We start from the raw sequence: 15,076 nt of genomic DNA, 5'->3' as shown, positions 1-15,076 counted from the left end.
TTACTACATCTAGATAAACAGTGTGGCCGACTCGGCAACTCTCTCTGCAAGCGCCCCTCTGCTCTCAGCAGTTCACTTCCTGGAGGCTCTCACACTTCATGCTGCAGTCAGGAGCTCAGGGGAGTCCAACATGATTCTTCTTACTGTGCTGTTCCTGTGCATCATTTCCACCTACTCAGCCTCTGTTAAAGGTAGGTCTGTACTGGGCTCGGTTCAGTTTTTGGCTTAGCAAAGGCATAACCAGTGTTTGTATGCAGATCTGTTTTGCATCAAACATTATCATCTTTACTCATCTGTCCTTCAGTAACATAAAATGCATTTAGTAATTACGAAGGTTTAAGCACTTGTGGCATTCATATCAGCAAAGGGGATGGAGGAGAAAATGCTTTCTGGTGCATGGGGCCAGCAGTGTGAACCAGGAGACAGGGGATCTTGACCTTGCTTAGTCAGGACATGCTGTGGGGGCACTGACTTGAAAGGGACTATTCACATGCTCAAAAGAAACAGAAAGAAGTGCTCTGGTGGAGCAGAGCCAGGAAGTGCTCAGGGCTCTCCAGGTTTCAGCTTCTAAGCAGTTGACTCAGCTACCACTGAAGTCACTAGCAAGCATCCCATTAATTTCTTACTGCTTGCTCTGCAATAATTCATGAAAACCTGGATGTCTGCACAAGCTCTGGGAGCAGGGCTTTACTCAGGTGTCCTGGCAAAGGTCAAGGGTATGAAATCTGGAGGCTGCCTGCTTCAGCCGTGCCAGTATATGAAGCAAGGAAATGTGTCTTTAGTAATCGTCCTTCATGTACAACCTGATTTCAAATTTAGAGGAGCAGCAACATTAGAACAGGAGCCAACACCTAGTTTTCAGTTTAATGAAGATGTCTTCATCATGATGATCCTCCTGCTCCCTGCAAGGGATCCAGGACACTGAATCTGTGTAAGCACAGAGCAGCAACCCTCCTCCCTACCCCCTTACACCAAGAGTTATAAAGCAAAGAAGTTTGCAGGCAGTTCCTCTAGCTGTGACTGTATTTGATGAGACTGCTGAGTAACTATGGTTAGATACCGATGTGCCACAATTCTGGTGTCTGCTCTTCCCAGCTTCTCCTTAATATCAACTAAGCAAAGCTCCTTCTTGATGTGAGGTAATATTTGCTTGTCACTTTATATCCCCAGAGTACTGAGCAAGCATTTTCTCATTAATTAGTCCTCCCCTTCAGCTCTGCCAGGCGTTGTCTCTCTCTTGTGCAGAGAGACTGAGAGCTAAATTACTGGCCCAAAGGCCACTTAGTGACCTCAGTGACAGAGCTGGGATTAGGATGAGTGTTTTACTTCTCCACCAGGCCATGCTGCCTTTTGGAAATATTGAAGGAATATTCTTTTAAGTCAGATAGATCAGCACATGTGAAACTTTCCTACTGTGGTTCCACTTGAAAAATGTTTTCAAAGAAGTGGATGGGGTTTGCTTTTTAAAGCTATCCAGTATCAGAAACAGTGGCAAATATAATTTATGAAGGTAGAACCAGCAAGCAGTTAGAGAAGCACATGCTATGCATGCCATATGTATTAATAAAAGGCACAGGACTTGACAGCTGTCTCTACTCATGCAGTGTAACCTTCTGTATTATACAGTATCATGATTTAATTATAGACTTGGCATGTTAGCCTTAATGACAGACACTTAACATTACTAGTCAAACTATGTGTTATGCACTCCACCTTGAAAGCAGGCACTTCTGACCCCAAGAGAGCATGGTCGATTGCAGTCTTTATGTCTATCTCTTCTCCTTTCTCAGTCAGTGGGACATTTGCCATCAGCTGTAATGGCAATAGCTCTACAGGCAACAAGGACCAGAATGCTGTGCTGAATACAAAGGAAAGAGCTTCTAAAGGCAGGGGGGTTTATTAAGAAAAGTTTCTATCAGAAAGGTGTAGGAATATTCTTTTTCAAATATTTTTTTCATGAAAGATGACATGAAAATTTAGTTATGCTGTTTTGAATACTGGTTCTGGGCAGTGATACAGTGTCTCTGTCCCTCAGCCACCGATATCCCCCTTGCCTCTCAAACTGACCGTGCTACCCAATTGTCTCTCTTAGCTTCCCCATTTCCACTGGGGTAAGTGCTAACTCCTTGGGACTGCCTTCAATACTGCCTCATTCCTGCTGCTTCTCTCATCATGATTGACTGCTGTCTCACCCTTTTCCATCAGTGACATCAGTCTTGCAACTAAAGCCATCTTCTGCCCTGGCTTCTGCAGTGTTTTCCACATATGAAATGGTGAAAGCTTTCAGAACCTAATATTCTTCTAGCTCCCAGAAATACTTCGCAATTATTCATCTCTCATGACACTTGCAAGAAGCTGCTGCATTATTTGCTTGTCTGTTTCCTTCAGGAGGGAACAGCTCTTTTGTATGCGGGGACACGCAAATGCTAAATGGAAGGAAGAGGGAAAGAACTCTTGCAAAAGGGAAAAAAGATGTATGGGTTGAGCTGTGTGAAAAGGAAGAGGATAGGTGAAAGGTGCTTTTAACTGAAAAGAGAGGGACAACAAAACCACAGACATCCACCTTAACTAACAAGACACTTGTCTTTCAGTACCCAGATCATTTTTCTCAGACAGGCTTTTCTCCCACCTTTTATCTTTAGATGAGACTGTGTCACCCTCTGTGTTTAGAAAACACCTAGTGGATGGCATTTGTAAAATCTCAGCTGATACTAAATCATTAGCACTGGTGTTTCTGCTACAAATGAAGGACATTTTGAACTAGGAAGCAGCCAGCTCTGAGGTACTGCAAGGAACCAGGGGTGCCCCTGAGAGGTGCAACCATCTCTGGGCAGGCACTGAGCACAGTCTGCTCTCAAGGGCAATGTAGCATCAAAGCTGATAGGAGTGACGGGAACTGGGGAAGTAGCTAGGACGTTCACAGTAAACATGAAGGAAGGGTTGTACACCTCTTGGTGACTTTGTTTTGAAGCAGACACACAAGACATGCAAAGCCAGAAGAGCCCCATCATGCCAACGTTAGTGCTTCAGCCTCCCTGCAAAAAAAAGTTACAGCTTTGAGCTCTCACATGCAAACATGCTGCTCCCCCTGGGATGACCAGACTTGCTGCACCACATCTCCAGCTGGCGTACAGTGTAAGTCAGTTTAGTTCTGTGTAGCTTTGCCAATTTACACAACTTGCAGACCAAACTTGGTGGGGTCACCATTTTCCTTACATTCTTTGAAGCTGATCTTAATCTACTGCTATACCACCTGAGTGAACAGGGGAAGGAAGTGAGCAAAACCTAAAAAAAAAAGGGGGGGGGGGGGGGTGTTGATTCTTTGAGTCCTACACAATATATCTGTCCAGCCATGATGGAACTACACTGTGTACGTACCTAACTGGGATTTAAAATCTGAGAGCAAAGAAAGAAAAGACTTTGGTTTTCCTTTTTACCAATGCAGTGATTTGAAATTTATTTAGCAGAGTCAAATAAAATGCTGAGGGACATGACGTAAATCAAGATAGCCTGTTGATTCTCTGCAAGGGACTTTGAACACACTGATTACATTACAGTATGCTTAAGAATTTATCTGAGATGTTTTGATAGATTTTTCTTCTTTTTTTTTCCCCCTGTACTTGTCATAAGACTGAGATGCATCTCCCTGAGGACAGCACTTTGCTTTTCTTAGATTAACTCTGTTGTGAGGTTGTAGTCTCTGTTCTTTACCTCCTGAACTCCATGAAGATATTCCCAATGGATTCAGTGGTGCAGCATTTGGGTCTGAGAGGCTAGTACTGTGCTGCTTACAGGTAGCACCTAAGGTCACTGTATGTATGTATTTGCTTTGTGGATGTAAGAGCACTTTGTGTACAGCCAGCTTCTCCTCCCTTCCCTTCCCTCTACTAACTGACTTCATCAGTTTTTCTTGTGCGGAAGAGACCTTTGGGCCATCCACACAAGAGGAGGGAAGCCCTCAAAGGCACTGAAAAGGCATGTAATGTATACTCTTTGTGACAAAATATTTAAAGGGTATACAAGAAGAAACTGATTTTCCTTAGCCACAGATTTTAGAGGCATGGTCTTAATTCCTGTGCCTGAGGCTGCATATAGAGTTGTGACACTGGTGCCACACATTCCCCACATGGCTGTGCATGAGAGAAAAGAAAGAGAAAAAAGGAAAGGGTGTGGTAGTAAGTAGTTTTGTAAAGGAAAAATGAAAGCCATTTGTATACTACGTATTTCATTTACACTAACAAGAGCAACTGAATCCCTAGAGAGCAGTCTGAGTGGCTGTTAATGCAGATGGAAATGGCACCATAAATTGTGTAGGCAAGTTGCATTTATGCTAGAATTTGGCTTTTATAACCCTTAAAATGCATCAATTAACAGCAGAGGCACAGCTATAGGGACAATTATTTAGTTTAAAGAACAAGGGCTTAATTATATAATCAAAAAATATTTTCCCAATGTCTTCATTACATTCACGTCACCCCTGGGCAAGGCTCTCAATGGAAAGATTCTCAATAAATGTGCAAGAGATGCAGAGAAAAATTTCTGTTGGCTCCAACAAATTATATCAGTGCCTTTCAAATTGCTAAGCACACAAATTGCATGATTAATTACAATACTTTTACAGTATTTTGAGTTGCAAATTATTTGGGATTAATTTTGAATGCTAACATATCCAAAGTAAAGATTTTGGTTCTATTAAGTGTAGAGCTAGAACAAAGTATCTGTGGACATTCTTATTTTAAATATATGAGATCAGTGTCAACTTAATCGCAAAAGAACTTCAGCTGCTCCATTGAGAAAGCCTCTGTAATCAAGGGCAGCAGGATCAGTCCCATAAATTTTCGTTGGCAATTAAATTTTTATTTTTATAAAGGTATGTTATAGAGAAATTGACAGATTATGTGAGTTAGTCAATTCTAAAACACTGTTTGTTTTTGCTTTCCAAACAGGGCACACTACTGGACCAAGCTTAAATAATGACAAGCTATATAAATTTGCTTACTCAGCTGAAGTGTATGTTGATCGGGTGAAAGCATCACTGCAGAAAAGTGCAGGATACCGGATTTCTTCTGGTGTGGATGTTAACCTGTTATGGAGAAATCCTGACAATGACGACGACCAGTTAATCAAAATTACGGTAATTAATGTCATCAGACAACTTTAAAAAAATCCCTGTTTTTTCTACATTTATCTAACTGCTAATCTAATCTTGAGGAATTGATTTTCAGAATATGAGCTAAATCTTTTATTCTTCTCTAGCCTATTTGCTAAATACAAACTGGGATTGGTACTTACTTAACTTTATGGTGAGTTTTTCTGCCACTTATTTCCCCAGTGGTGAGTGCTGGGGTTTTTTTGAAAGCATAGATTTAGTAATCATGGAATATTAATGATCAAAACCAGAAATGAAGAAATTAAAAAGAAGTATTAGGTGATTTAGTCTATCCAGCCTACCCCAGGCCAATGCTAGACTGCTCTCTACATTAATTTTCTCTGGTTTTACTTTGCTAGATAAGAGATGTTCAAGTTGAAAATGTGAATGAACGTCCAGCTGCTAAAAACATCTTCACAGGAAAAACCACAGAGAAGATAATTGGGAAAGAATATCTGGAAGCTTTACAGAGACCCATAGTTCTTGAGCTAATCCGCGGAAAAGTAAGACCCTGTCTTTTAAAATTCAGTCCCTGAGGAAACCTGATATAAATCTTTTCTTACAGACTTGGAGAATTTATCAATTCACTATCCTCTCAGTGGTCTTAATATGGCATTGTGTTCCATCTTTCTATGTGAAATGCAGTAGTTTAAAACAGACTGTGATTTACCTGTAAATTGTAATTGGGCCCTTCCAGTCCAAGCTTCTTGTGTGTTGAGAACACCATACAGTATGGAAGTAAACAGCAGATTGACCATGAACATATGGTTACACATGTGCACAACTGCTGTGTAAGATTTGTGCTGTTGACTTCAGTGAGGCCAAGATTATATCCAAGGTCTGAAGGCAGAAAAGAAGATACAGTTTGTCACGAGGGAGGTTATACTGAATCTGTGAGGAACACTGTTAATCACTATAAACCCTTACCAAATATTTTAGCATGACTGCTTTCCCTCCTTTCTGGCTTGCTTATTTACTTCAGTGTCACCTGCAGTTTCAACAGTCCCAAGTTAATGAACTTGATGCTGAAAGAGCTACACCCTTTGATGGCGTTCCTTTACTGGGAAACTGTCTCAAAAAATCAGAAGAGAAGGGATGGTGAGCAGGTGTGTCTCAGCACGTACTTGGGTTTTATGGCCTGCCCTGAGACAGCACCAAAACACTGTCCCACCATAGGAGCACCTATGTCCAATTGTAGCTCTCAGAGTTCCAGTTTTGCTCAGAAGGGGATTCAAGTAAATCCAGCTCCCCCTCTTTTTCCCTGAGAAGCTTGCCCACTTGTCCTCTTGTGCTCAGCTTACTGCTCTGGCCAGGGAGTGGTAAGGCTTGAGCCATGGCTGCTCCTGCCCCCTCTCCATGCTCCTTCACCCTCTCGTTTCTTGCTGCATTAGGCTAACAGCCCTGCTCTCCCCTCTGCAGACCAAGCAGTGCTCAGCAGGTGGGACATGGGCAGAGGGACAGTGAGAAAGAAGGAAGGTTGAAGGTCACGCTCCCTTTTCTCTTCTGCAGAGTGGAGTGAGGGCTGTGACACCCTAGCCCAGCAGATCTTTACCTCCTGCTGTAAATAGGCACTGAGCACATACCCTGGCTGCCAGCTCAGCCTACTGAATTGCAGCTGTTATCAGGCCTGCTCAGTAACTTTCAGACTCGGCCTTGTCATCAGTTTTACACAACATAAAAAGAAACAGAACAGCACTGGCTTCCAGCTGTACGCATCCCTGAAGGAGAGCAGAGGTATCGGAAGAACACTGTCAAAATACATCTGCTTCTAATGCATTAAGCAGTTCACATGCTAAGATTGAGATGTAGCATTAAAAATTTGGGGGTTTTCTCAGGTAACAGGGTCTATACACTCCTTTTATGATTTCTCTATGGTGTGATACTTTCATCCCTGGTACAGTGACCTCACTTTCCAGGGTTACCCTGAGATAACACTCTGATTGTACTTAGAGTTGCTGAAAAAAAGTGCACTTTTAAAGCACCTTGAATGCAAAGTGGAGGTGCAAAGTCTTGTTACCAGAGGAGAGGCTCAAGCACAACAGTTGGCCCATGAAGTGCAAAGGTTGTGATATGTTTGACACGTCATTTAAGTCATTCTAACTGTGATTTACTTATGATTCATTCATAAGTTTTTGTAACCTGTGATTAAATTGCAACAGATACTATGCCCCAGTGGGGAAGGATTATCTAAGGATTATGCAGAAAAATTAGTCACTTGTGAAATTATGTAATTTTTCCCATTTCCTTTCTAAATTCTCTCTAATTAACAGAAAGTTGTTCACTGTACTGAAACTGCATTTAGGTACAGCTGAAGGCCAAAACTTGTTTGTACTGTTATTGACAGGCCCTGCAGCCCTTGGAGTTTGCTTAAATAAGGGCAACAGGTCCAAATTCAGCTTCCCAATCAGAAAAATGTAAAAGGAGTTTTTTACAGAGATGACCCACACTATCTATTCCTTTCTTATTTAACCAGACTTGTTATATACTTGTTTTTTATTCCTACAGGTCAAAACCTTCTACTCATATCAAAATGAGCCTGGGTTTACTCAAAATATTAAGAGAGGTCTGGCTAGTCTTTTCCAGCTACAGCTGTACTCTGGTGCTGCCCATGAGGTATGGTGCTATATCTGGCAAGATCATCATCATCAGAGAAACAGCCAGAGCCTGGTCTGCTCAGAAAGGCAGACCTTGGCTCCCACTGACTTCAGAAGGAGTGAACTGTGACAGAAATCAGCCCTTTGATCACATTTCACGCTGGGGACATAAAGAGTCTTCTGAATAATCGGTGAAATAAGTTGCTGCAATTAACATAAAGAACTAGGTGAAATCCAATTGATTTAAGATGCTTTTATCAATTTAGCAAAAATTTGTAATAAACCAACTTAAACCAGGTCAGTATAAAAGAGATTATACTGATGTTTAAAGTCAGTAGATTCCTAAGCTCCGTTCAATGGATTAGGCCATTTTAAATCGGAATATCCACGCAAAGTTAGCAATGGTTTAATCGCATCCGGTTAACCTGCTTTACATTGTTAAATTTCTGCATCTGTCCACATGAGCAAATCTGAAATTTAACTTAAATTCATGAGTATAGTGCCAGTTGCCAGGTGTTTCCTAAATTTTTTCTTTAAACAAACTTTCCTTCACAGCCATCTAATGAAAAGTACCCCTGCCAATCCAAAGCAGGTGGTTAGAAACACTGATACCTTCCAAACTGGTAAATAAACCCAAACAGTGCAACATTATATCCTATCAGATATAGGATTTAAGCAGTGAAGAAAATGGCTCATCTTTGGAAAGTGTTCTGGGGTCCCCAAGATAAATTCAGGAAAAGTCTTAATTAACTCTTTTTTCCAAGGTGGACATATCTGGGAAATGCAATACTACTTACCATGTGCGGCAAGATCAAGTGACTAAAATAAAAGCCCTGGACTCCTGTGAAATAGAAAAAGAAGGATTTACCAGCCACAACCAGGTATGATTTCTTTAACAAAATAAAATCTATTCTGCCTATTTAAAATATATTCTTAGAAGTATAGAATCATTTAGGTTGGAAAAGACCTTTGAGATTATCAAGCCCCACTGTTAACCCCAAACTGCCAAGTCCATCACTAAACCATGCCGCTAAGCTTTTTAGTAGCTATTACACATTTTTTCAAAAGTCCTTTCTTGCATTACAGAAAGCAAATTCTACAGAAAGCAAATTCTACGTGTATATTTTGTACTATTACTAGTACAAATTTCATATGTAGTACCGATGGGGAGAACAGGGAATTGATTCTCCTCTTGTGTAAACCACCTTGGCTCAGCTGACATTGAGTACAGCACACCAATTTGTATAACTTCTGGATTTTCATCCATAACACATTTTAGTTTCTATGCAGATTTACAGCACTTTTGTCCTGGCTGTACTGAAGTTTTAATCGATGTGAGGCTTTTCTTTCTTTGGAGGAAAATACTAGATACAGTCACAATAGTAACCTTTTCCCCAGCTGCTAAGTCACAGCACTTAGCATATGCAATAAATGCCAGGCAAGATGCTGATTCCTGAATGGAGCCCAGTGAGGCTTGCTTGGAAGGTCAAAGGCTTCCCTAATGCACAGGTGTAATGTAGGAGATGTGCTGTAGAGGTAGCTGAAGCCCTACTATAGCCTTAATGGTTCTCTACTACTAGTAAATGCCTTTCTAAGCAGTTACTACTGAGTGCAGGCTGGACACATGCTGAAGGCATTGGGATTCTCTGCATTAGAAACTGACCTTTCTCAGCTCAGAGAAGTACAAAGGTAGCACATACTTTGTTAACACCTCAACACTGACAGTATTCCTGATTTTAACACTTGCCACAAAGACTTCATCTTGTTTACAAACAAATCAAGCAAAGTGGCTGGCTTTGCTTCACAGGTGTGAACATAACAATCTTATTTACAAGTTATTTCCCTGGAAAAGTTTCTCATTTTATTTTAAATGTATTTTTAACTAAATGAAGTACTGAGTATTTTCTTAGTTGCGGCCTGCTCCGTAACTTGCTCCCCTCCTCTGCCTTTTTTTCCCTCCAATATATATTGAATTTGACACATACAGTGCAGAAGTCAGTGGCTGCTTGTTGCAGAAGGAATTTTTGAGAACCTGGTTTATAGGCTTAGCTTGAGATGTTGTCAACCCACATGCACCTTCCGCATTTGGCTCTATTTCATTATGAGTTTTGCCCTGATTTGAAACTGTGAGCTCTTCTCCTATTTTGTTGTTTATTGATCAACCTTTTTTCTGATTTATTTTTTAATTATTTTCAGATTTTAGATGTCACTTCAAAAGCCACATCTGCCACAATTTATGTGCTGGAAGACAGTTTCATTAAATCCATTAAGGCAGAAGAAAATTATGTTGTGCTTCTGAATTCTCGACGAAAAACAGGTGCCAAAATAGTTTCAAAGTAAGTTGGGCAATTTGACTGTCATTGATGGTAGCAGGACCAGTGGTTCAGGTCAGGTTATATATGTATGTCTTATAGCATCAAGATCTAAGGCTTTAAACTCTCCAGGTAAGGATATAGGTCTCTTGTATCCATATGATAGTCAGTCCAACTTTGATTAGGGGCTGTATGCAAATAATAAATAATATCATTTATAAGGTAGGAAATGAAAACAGCTGGAAATGGCCAAAACATTTTAAGCAACACATTACTTCTGTAGGTGTTCCATTTCCGTGGCCTCTCATTTCTTAAGAAATAGTTCCAATAGATCTCCATTTGTAGTATGTGAAAGCTCAGAAGTATAGGAAAAAAAAAAATCTGCTGCATAGGAAGGAAATAACATTGAAACCTAATCTGTGTTAGACCCCAGACTCCAAAACACTGAAAGTTTGGAGATACTCATGCAAGATAAATGATTCAGGCATCTCCTCACTGTTATGATATTTTAAAAATGTACATTCAAAATCTCACTTTCCAGATCTTCTTATCAACAGATATATGAAACATTTCAGAATGTATATGGTTACTGAAGACTATTTACCAGCGATATATCCATACTTTAGAAAGTCTATTATTTAGGTATTTTATGCCACATACCTCTCAGTAGTAATTCTGCTGGTATCAGCTACTTCTGTTACCTTAAAAATGCCGTAGATCTGCCATGTTCTGGCAAGTCTATTTTAAAATAAGACTTCATTAAGTCTGCGTTCTGTGGTTTGGGCCTGTGGAGGATTTTTTTGTTTCCTCTTGCTTTGATTTCTGCATTTTTGCTTTAACGGTGTCTTCACTGTATGGATGCACAGGCAGAGGCTGGAACTGAAGTCAGTACAAGCTGGCCCTGGACTGATCGCTGGCAAGCAAGTCACCGGTGTTATCAAGACTTTGGACTCCAGTTATGTTGCCGTGCCACTAGTAGCAGAGCCAGTCAAATCTGAGTGCAAAAAGTGTCCCTCAGTAAGTAAACACAGGCTTATTGGGAGTCATTGGGATTCTGGTCAATTAGCTGAGCACAACAAGTACGAAAGAAGTTTCTGTCCAAGCACCCCATGAGGAGACATCTAACCTAGCAATATAAAATATACCCCAGAGTGGGGAGCATGGTAGTGGTGCAGTGGTGCTCCACCACACAAGGCTGTTCTAAGAGCTACCTCTAAAAGTACCAACCTTTTTGCTCTCTTTCAAAGACTGAGTGCAGTATTTCTCAAAACCATTGAAAAAGAAAATAACCTTTTGTTTTCTCATCTTTGCCAACCCTGAGTTGGCAGGAGCTTATTTCCTCTGGGTAATGGAGTGGGATGGTTGGCCAATGTTTATAAATCATTCTGTGATGGATGAGCTGAACTGCTCCTAGAAATTAAAGGTAGTTAACCATTCCTTAGGCAAGCTAAACATTTGTTGGTAACATATCTAGCCTCTTCTTACTACCTGACCCTGAAGTAAGTCTTTTAAATAAAAGACTTTATAGGTATTTTGTAAGTATAAAATGAGGGTTTAGTATTCTTGGCAAGTCCAATACTGTTCTCATCTTTCCCCTGGAAAAAAAATTACCTTGTTCTTTTTATATTTAAGATGTCTGAAGACTACTAAGAACTTTGTTTGTAAATGCATCATCTTTTCTTTTGCTGATGCTATTCATCATAAACTAATATAAATCACTGCAGTGATTGTTGGCAAACAATTTTAATGCTATTACCATTGTGGAATGTATTTAGCAATAATTTTTAAATTAATGTTCCCATTTTCTATGATCTGCTAGTTTTTTATAAGCAAGATAAGGCTTCTATTCAGCACACATACTTTTAATCCTCCAGAGATACTCCTTATGAGCACAAATACCTTACTATATTGGAACTTGTGCTAGTTATTTGGAAGTAGCATTGCACTGTAATAATTTATCTTGTCTAATGCTTGTTAAGCCACAGAGAAGATAAAAAATAGGTGGGGGAAAATGAAACAGAAATGATGCTGCATGTATGCTGGAGCAGTTCTGAGCAGAGAACATCAAGGGATCTTAAACAGAACAGGGACAGGTGCTTTTTTCCTGACTGCCCATTTGGGTTTGTGCTGATCAATTTGTCACTTGGAACAGAGTTTGTCATAATAGTTATAGAGATAATTTCCAGACCAAGATAACAAACATAGGGTATAATTCCAGAGCACTGCCTGGGGACTGAGCTATGTCATTATAAACCTAATGGCATGATGAGAATGAAGTCCTACTTTCTTACTGTATTTTACAGTAACTGCTATGAAAAGATGGGGGTCTGTAAACAGAACACTGTATCCAAAGCAGCAACATAACATTTGGTACTTACATATCACAGTATACATTAAGACCATGCTGACATGATATGCCCTACAGTTCACGCTTTCAAGACCCTTTTTAAATCGTAATAGGTCTTACCTCTATCTTTATGAATTTGGTAAAATAACCTTTACAAACCCACTTCACACATGGCAGCACTAGCTTCTGTGGGGTTATAACCATCATTTACATTTAAATTTAGGCCTAGATTTCTGTGTTTGGACATCATAAAGCATGCTATCTTCAGAAGAGCTCATAGTTCTTACCTTTTTTTTTTATGTTTATGGTTCCTACAGAAAAAGGATGCCTCTTCTGAAACTGAGGTGTGTTTTTTCCATCATGTGCAGCCAGCCTTTGTAGGTTGGTAAATCAGCTGTCACACTAACATTCTAAACCAACTTATGCTCTGTTTAGGACCTCTTGATTTGGCTTGAGTTCTCCTGGAGTGCCCACAAGACCTTTGGTCTGATCTGTCAGACAGAGATTCTTGTCTGAGCTTGGCTGAGTTGCCATGTGGAAGTGTATGCATCTGTGCCTGAATCCTTGGAGCACTCAAACCAAATTTCCTGAAATTCACATGAGGAGAATGAGGCTCCTTGCAAAGGTCAATTGTGAATGCTGGCTTTTAAAATCATGGTCACTGCAGGAGACAGCAGCTACTCCTTGTAGCAGTCAAATGCTTAGAGCACACCCCCAAAGAGGAAGACTTGGTTTCCACTCTCTTTTTCTTGAGATAGTTCCAGCTCCCACCTTGCTTGTCTCTAGGGTATGTGCTAAGCTAAGACCAGCCTACACAGCTGGGCTCTGCACAGGAGAAAATACAGGATTAATGAGGTTAGAGATTTTTTGCTGGGCTATGGTGCAGCTTAACAGGGGGGAATAGAAAGTGCCCCATACATTTATCCAATTTCAGCTTATAATAGCCACACTGACCTTGGTGCTAAGCACTAATCACCAGCTGAGGTTAACAGACCCATCTGTGCCTCAGAACACGAGCTCCTCCCAGCTGGTCATTAATCCTCAGGAAATATCCTATGTCTCAATCATTGTTGCCTAATTATTGTCTGTTACAGTTGATGGAAGTTGTACTCTGTACTGCTGAACGATACTTATATTTGCCAGCAGGTTTCAGCGTTATTGCCTAGTACAAAACCCATGAAGAGGGGAAGTATTTTAGTAAGGGTCAAATGGGTGCTAGTCTTATTTCCCACTTGGGAAAACTGCAGTAAACACTGCTGCAAAGAACAGCTGAGTTTTCACCAAGGAATGTTCTTAGTAATTTGACATGACAGAGGCAAAGGCGAGGGAGGAAAGGTCAAAATACCTGCACCAGTTTCTTATGGAGTGTATCTGGAAGGACAGATACAGGTTTTATCATGTTGGCTCATTTAGGTCAAAAATGTGGTGTGTGGAATAAATGCAGCAACAGCATTTGAAGAAGTTGATACCTGTTCTAATACCATCTTACCTATAGTTTTGTACAATAACCACAAATCCCTCCTCATCTTACGCAGGTTTATGAATAAGAAATGGAGCATCCACTCCTGTTCCAGACTAAACACAAAATTACCATCTTCTAAGAAAACATGATTAATTTGTGAATTGCAGATTGTGCAACCCCCACTTTAAAAAAAATTTCTTAGGAGAAAATGGGAACAGAAGGCAAACACTGTATTCACCAGAAAGCACAGTGAATTTCCCAGAGAAGATAATTCACCTTATTCCAGTTACAGTATAAATAATCATGTTTTATTCCAAAATAGATTGCATATAAAGCAATGTACATTATCAGGAAAATACTGAAGTGTTGGAAGAGAGTTATAGAAAGGTTTCAAAGATATTTGTGTTGGGATGTCACAAATTAAATAATACTTAGCTAAAGGATCAGCAATCTGTTGGATTTCAGCTAATTTGAGCAACAGGTGGCCCACATATCTGCATTTAGTAAATTTGATTTGGAGAACTGAAACCACAATATGAGATATTTAACATAATGTGAATTGTTTTGCAGCTTTCTGAACACTGGCAGAGCATCAGAGAACATATGTATCCTGAAAAACTTTCCAAAGCTGAAGCAGCAAGAAGCTTTTTGTCCTTCATTCAGAACATCAGAAAAGCTACGAAAGAGGAGATACTGCAGATTATTAGAAGTGAAAGTAAAGAACTTCTGTAAGTCATCATGAACAAGCTTTCAAAAGGTTTAAGTTACTTAAAAGTGCAGAAGGGCAAACTGCATGCAAACAGATTCAGTTCTACTGGTGATGTCCTAGCAATGCAAAAACAGTATTCAGTAGTTTCTACAGGAAAAGGATTTTTTTTTAAAAGCTGTGCGTGTTCTCATAGTATATTTGCAGCACACTGATCAGCCACCAAGACTGTATCTACAATGCAAAACAAATGTGCTTTGTAACTTACCCAGAGGTTCTCAACCTGACTGCTTGTTCTGAAACACTCTGTAACTTGTTCTTGACTTGCCCATTTGTGTCCTTCAAATGGAAATACAGCAAAGAAGGGGATGATTCATGCCTGGATATTGTGCTAATATCAGAGTTTGGGTGTGAACAGCATGTGCACCTAGCCTTGGGAGTTGGAAAGCATTTCCAAGTCACACCATAGAGTCATGATCTTTCAAACAAATTATAGCAGTTGTTAA

General features: G+C 40.1%; 1 protein-coding gene across 2 annotated transcripts in view; it reads left to right on the top strand.

Annotated features, from left to right (window-relative positions):
* The first annotated feature begins 23 nt into the window (after positions 1-23).
* Positions 24-15,076, top strand: part of MTTP (microsomal triglyceride transfer protein) — a 28,376-nt gene continuing 13,323 nt past the window's right edge. Inside the window, exons 1-9 of one of the 2 annotated variants that reach the window (XM_027812049.2) lie at positions 77-191; positions 2,972-3,135; positions 4,947-5,134; positions 5,509-5,652; positions 7,655-7,762; positions 8,508-8,624; positions 9,940-10,079; positions 10,922-11,072; positions 14,435-14,592. In XM_027812049.2, the coding sequence (XP_027667850.1) occupies positions 3,069-3,135; positions 4,947-5,134; positions 5,509-5,652; positions 7,655-7,762; positions 8,508-8,624; positions 9,940-10,079; positions 10,922-11,072; positions 14,435-14,592 (1,073 nt within the window). In that variant the 5' untranslated portion in view covers positions 77-191; positions 2,972-3,068. Of the gene's footprint in view, positions 192-2,971; positions 3,136-4,946; positions 5,135-5,508; positions 5,653-7,654; positions 7,763-8,507; positions 8,625-9,939; positions 10,080-10,921; positions 11,073-14,434; positions 14,593-15,076 lie in introns of both variants that reach the window. The other variant, XM_005443826.4, reaches the window with a different exon arrangement.

This window comes from Falco cherrug, chromosome 1, assembly GCF_023634085.1.
Source record: "Falco cherrug isolate bFalChe1 chromosome 1, bFalChe1.pri, whole genome shotgun sequence".
NCBI classification, from domain to species: domain Eukaryota; kingdom Metazoa; phylum Chordata; class Aves; order Falconiformes; family Falconidae; genus Falco; species Falco cherrug.
This window is presented reverse-complemented; position numbering and strand designations above follow the sequence as displayed.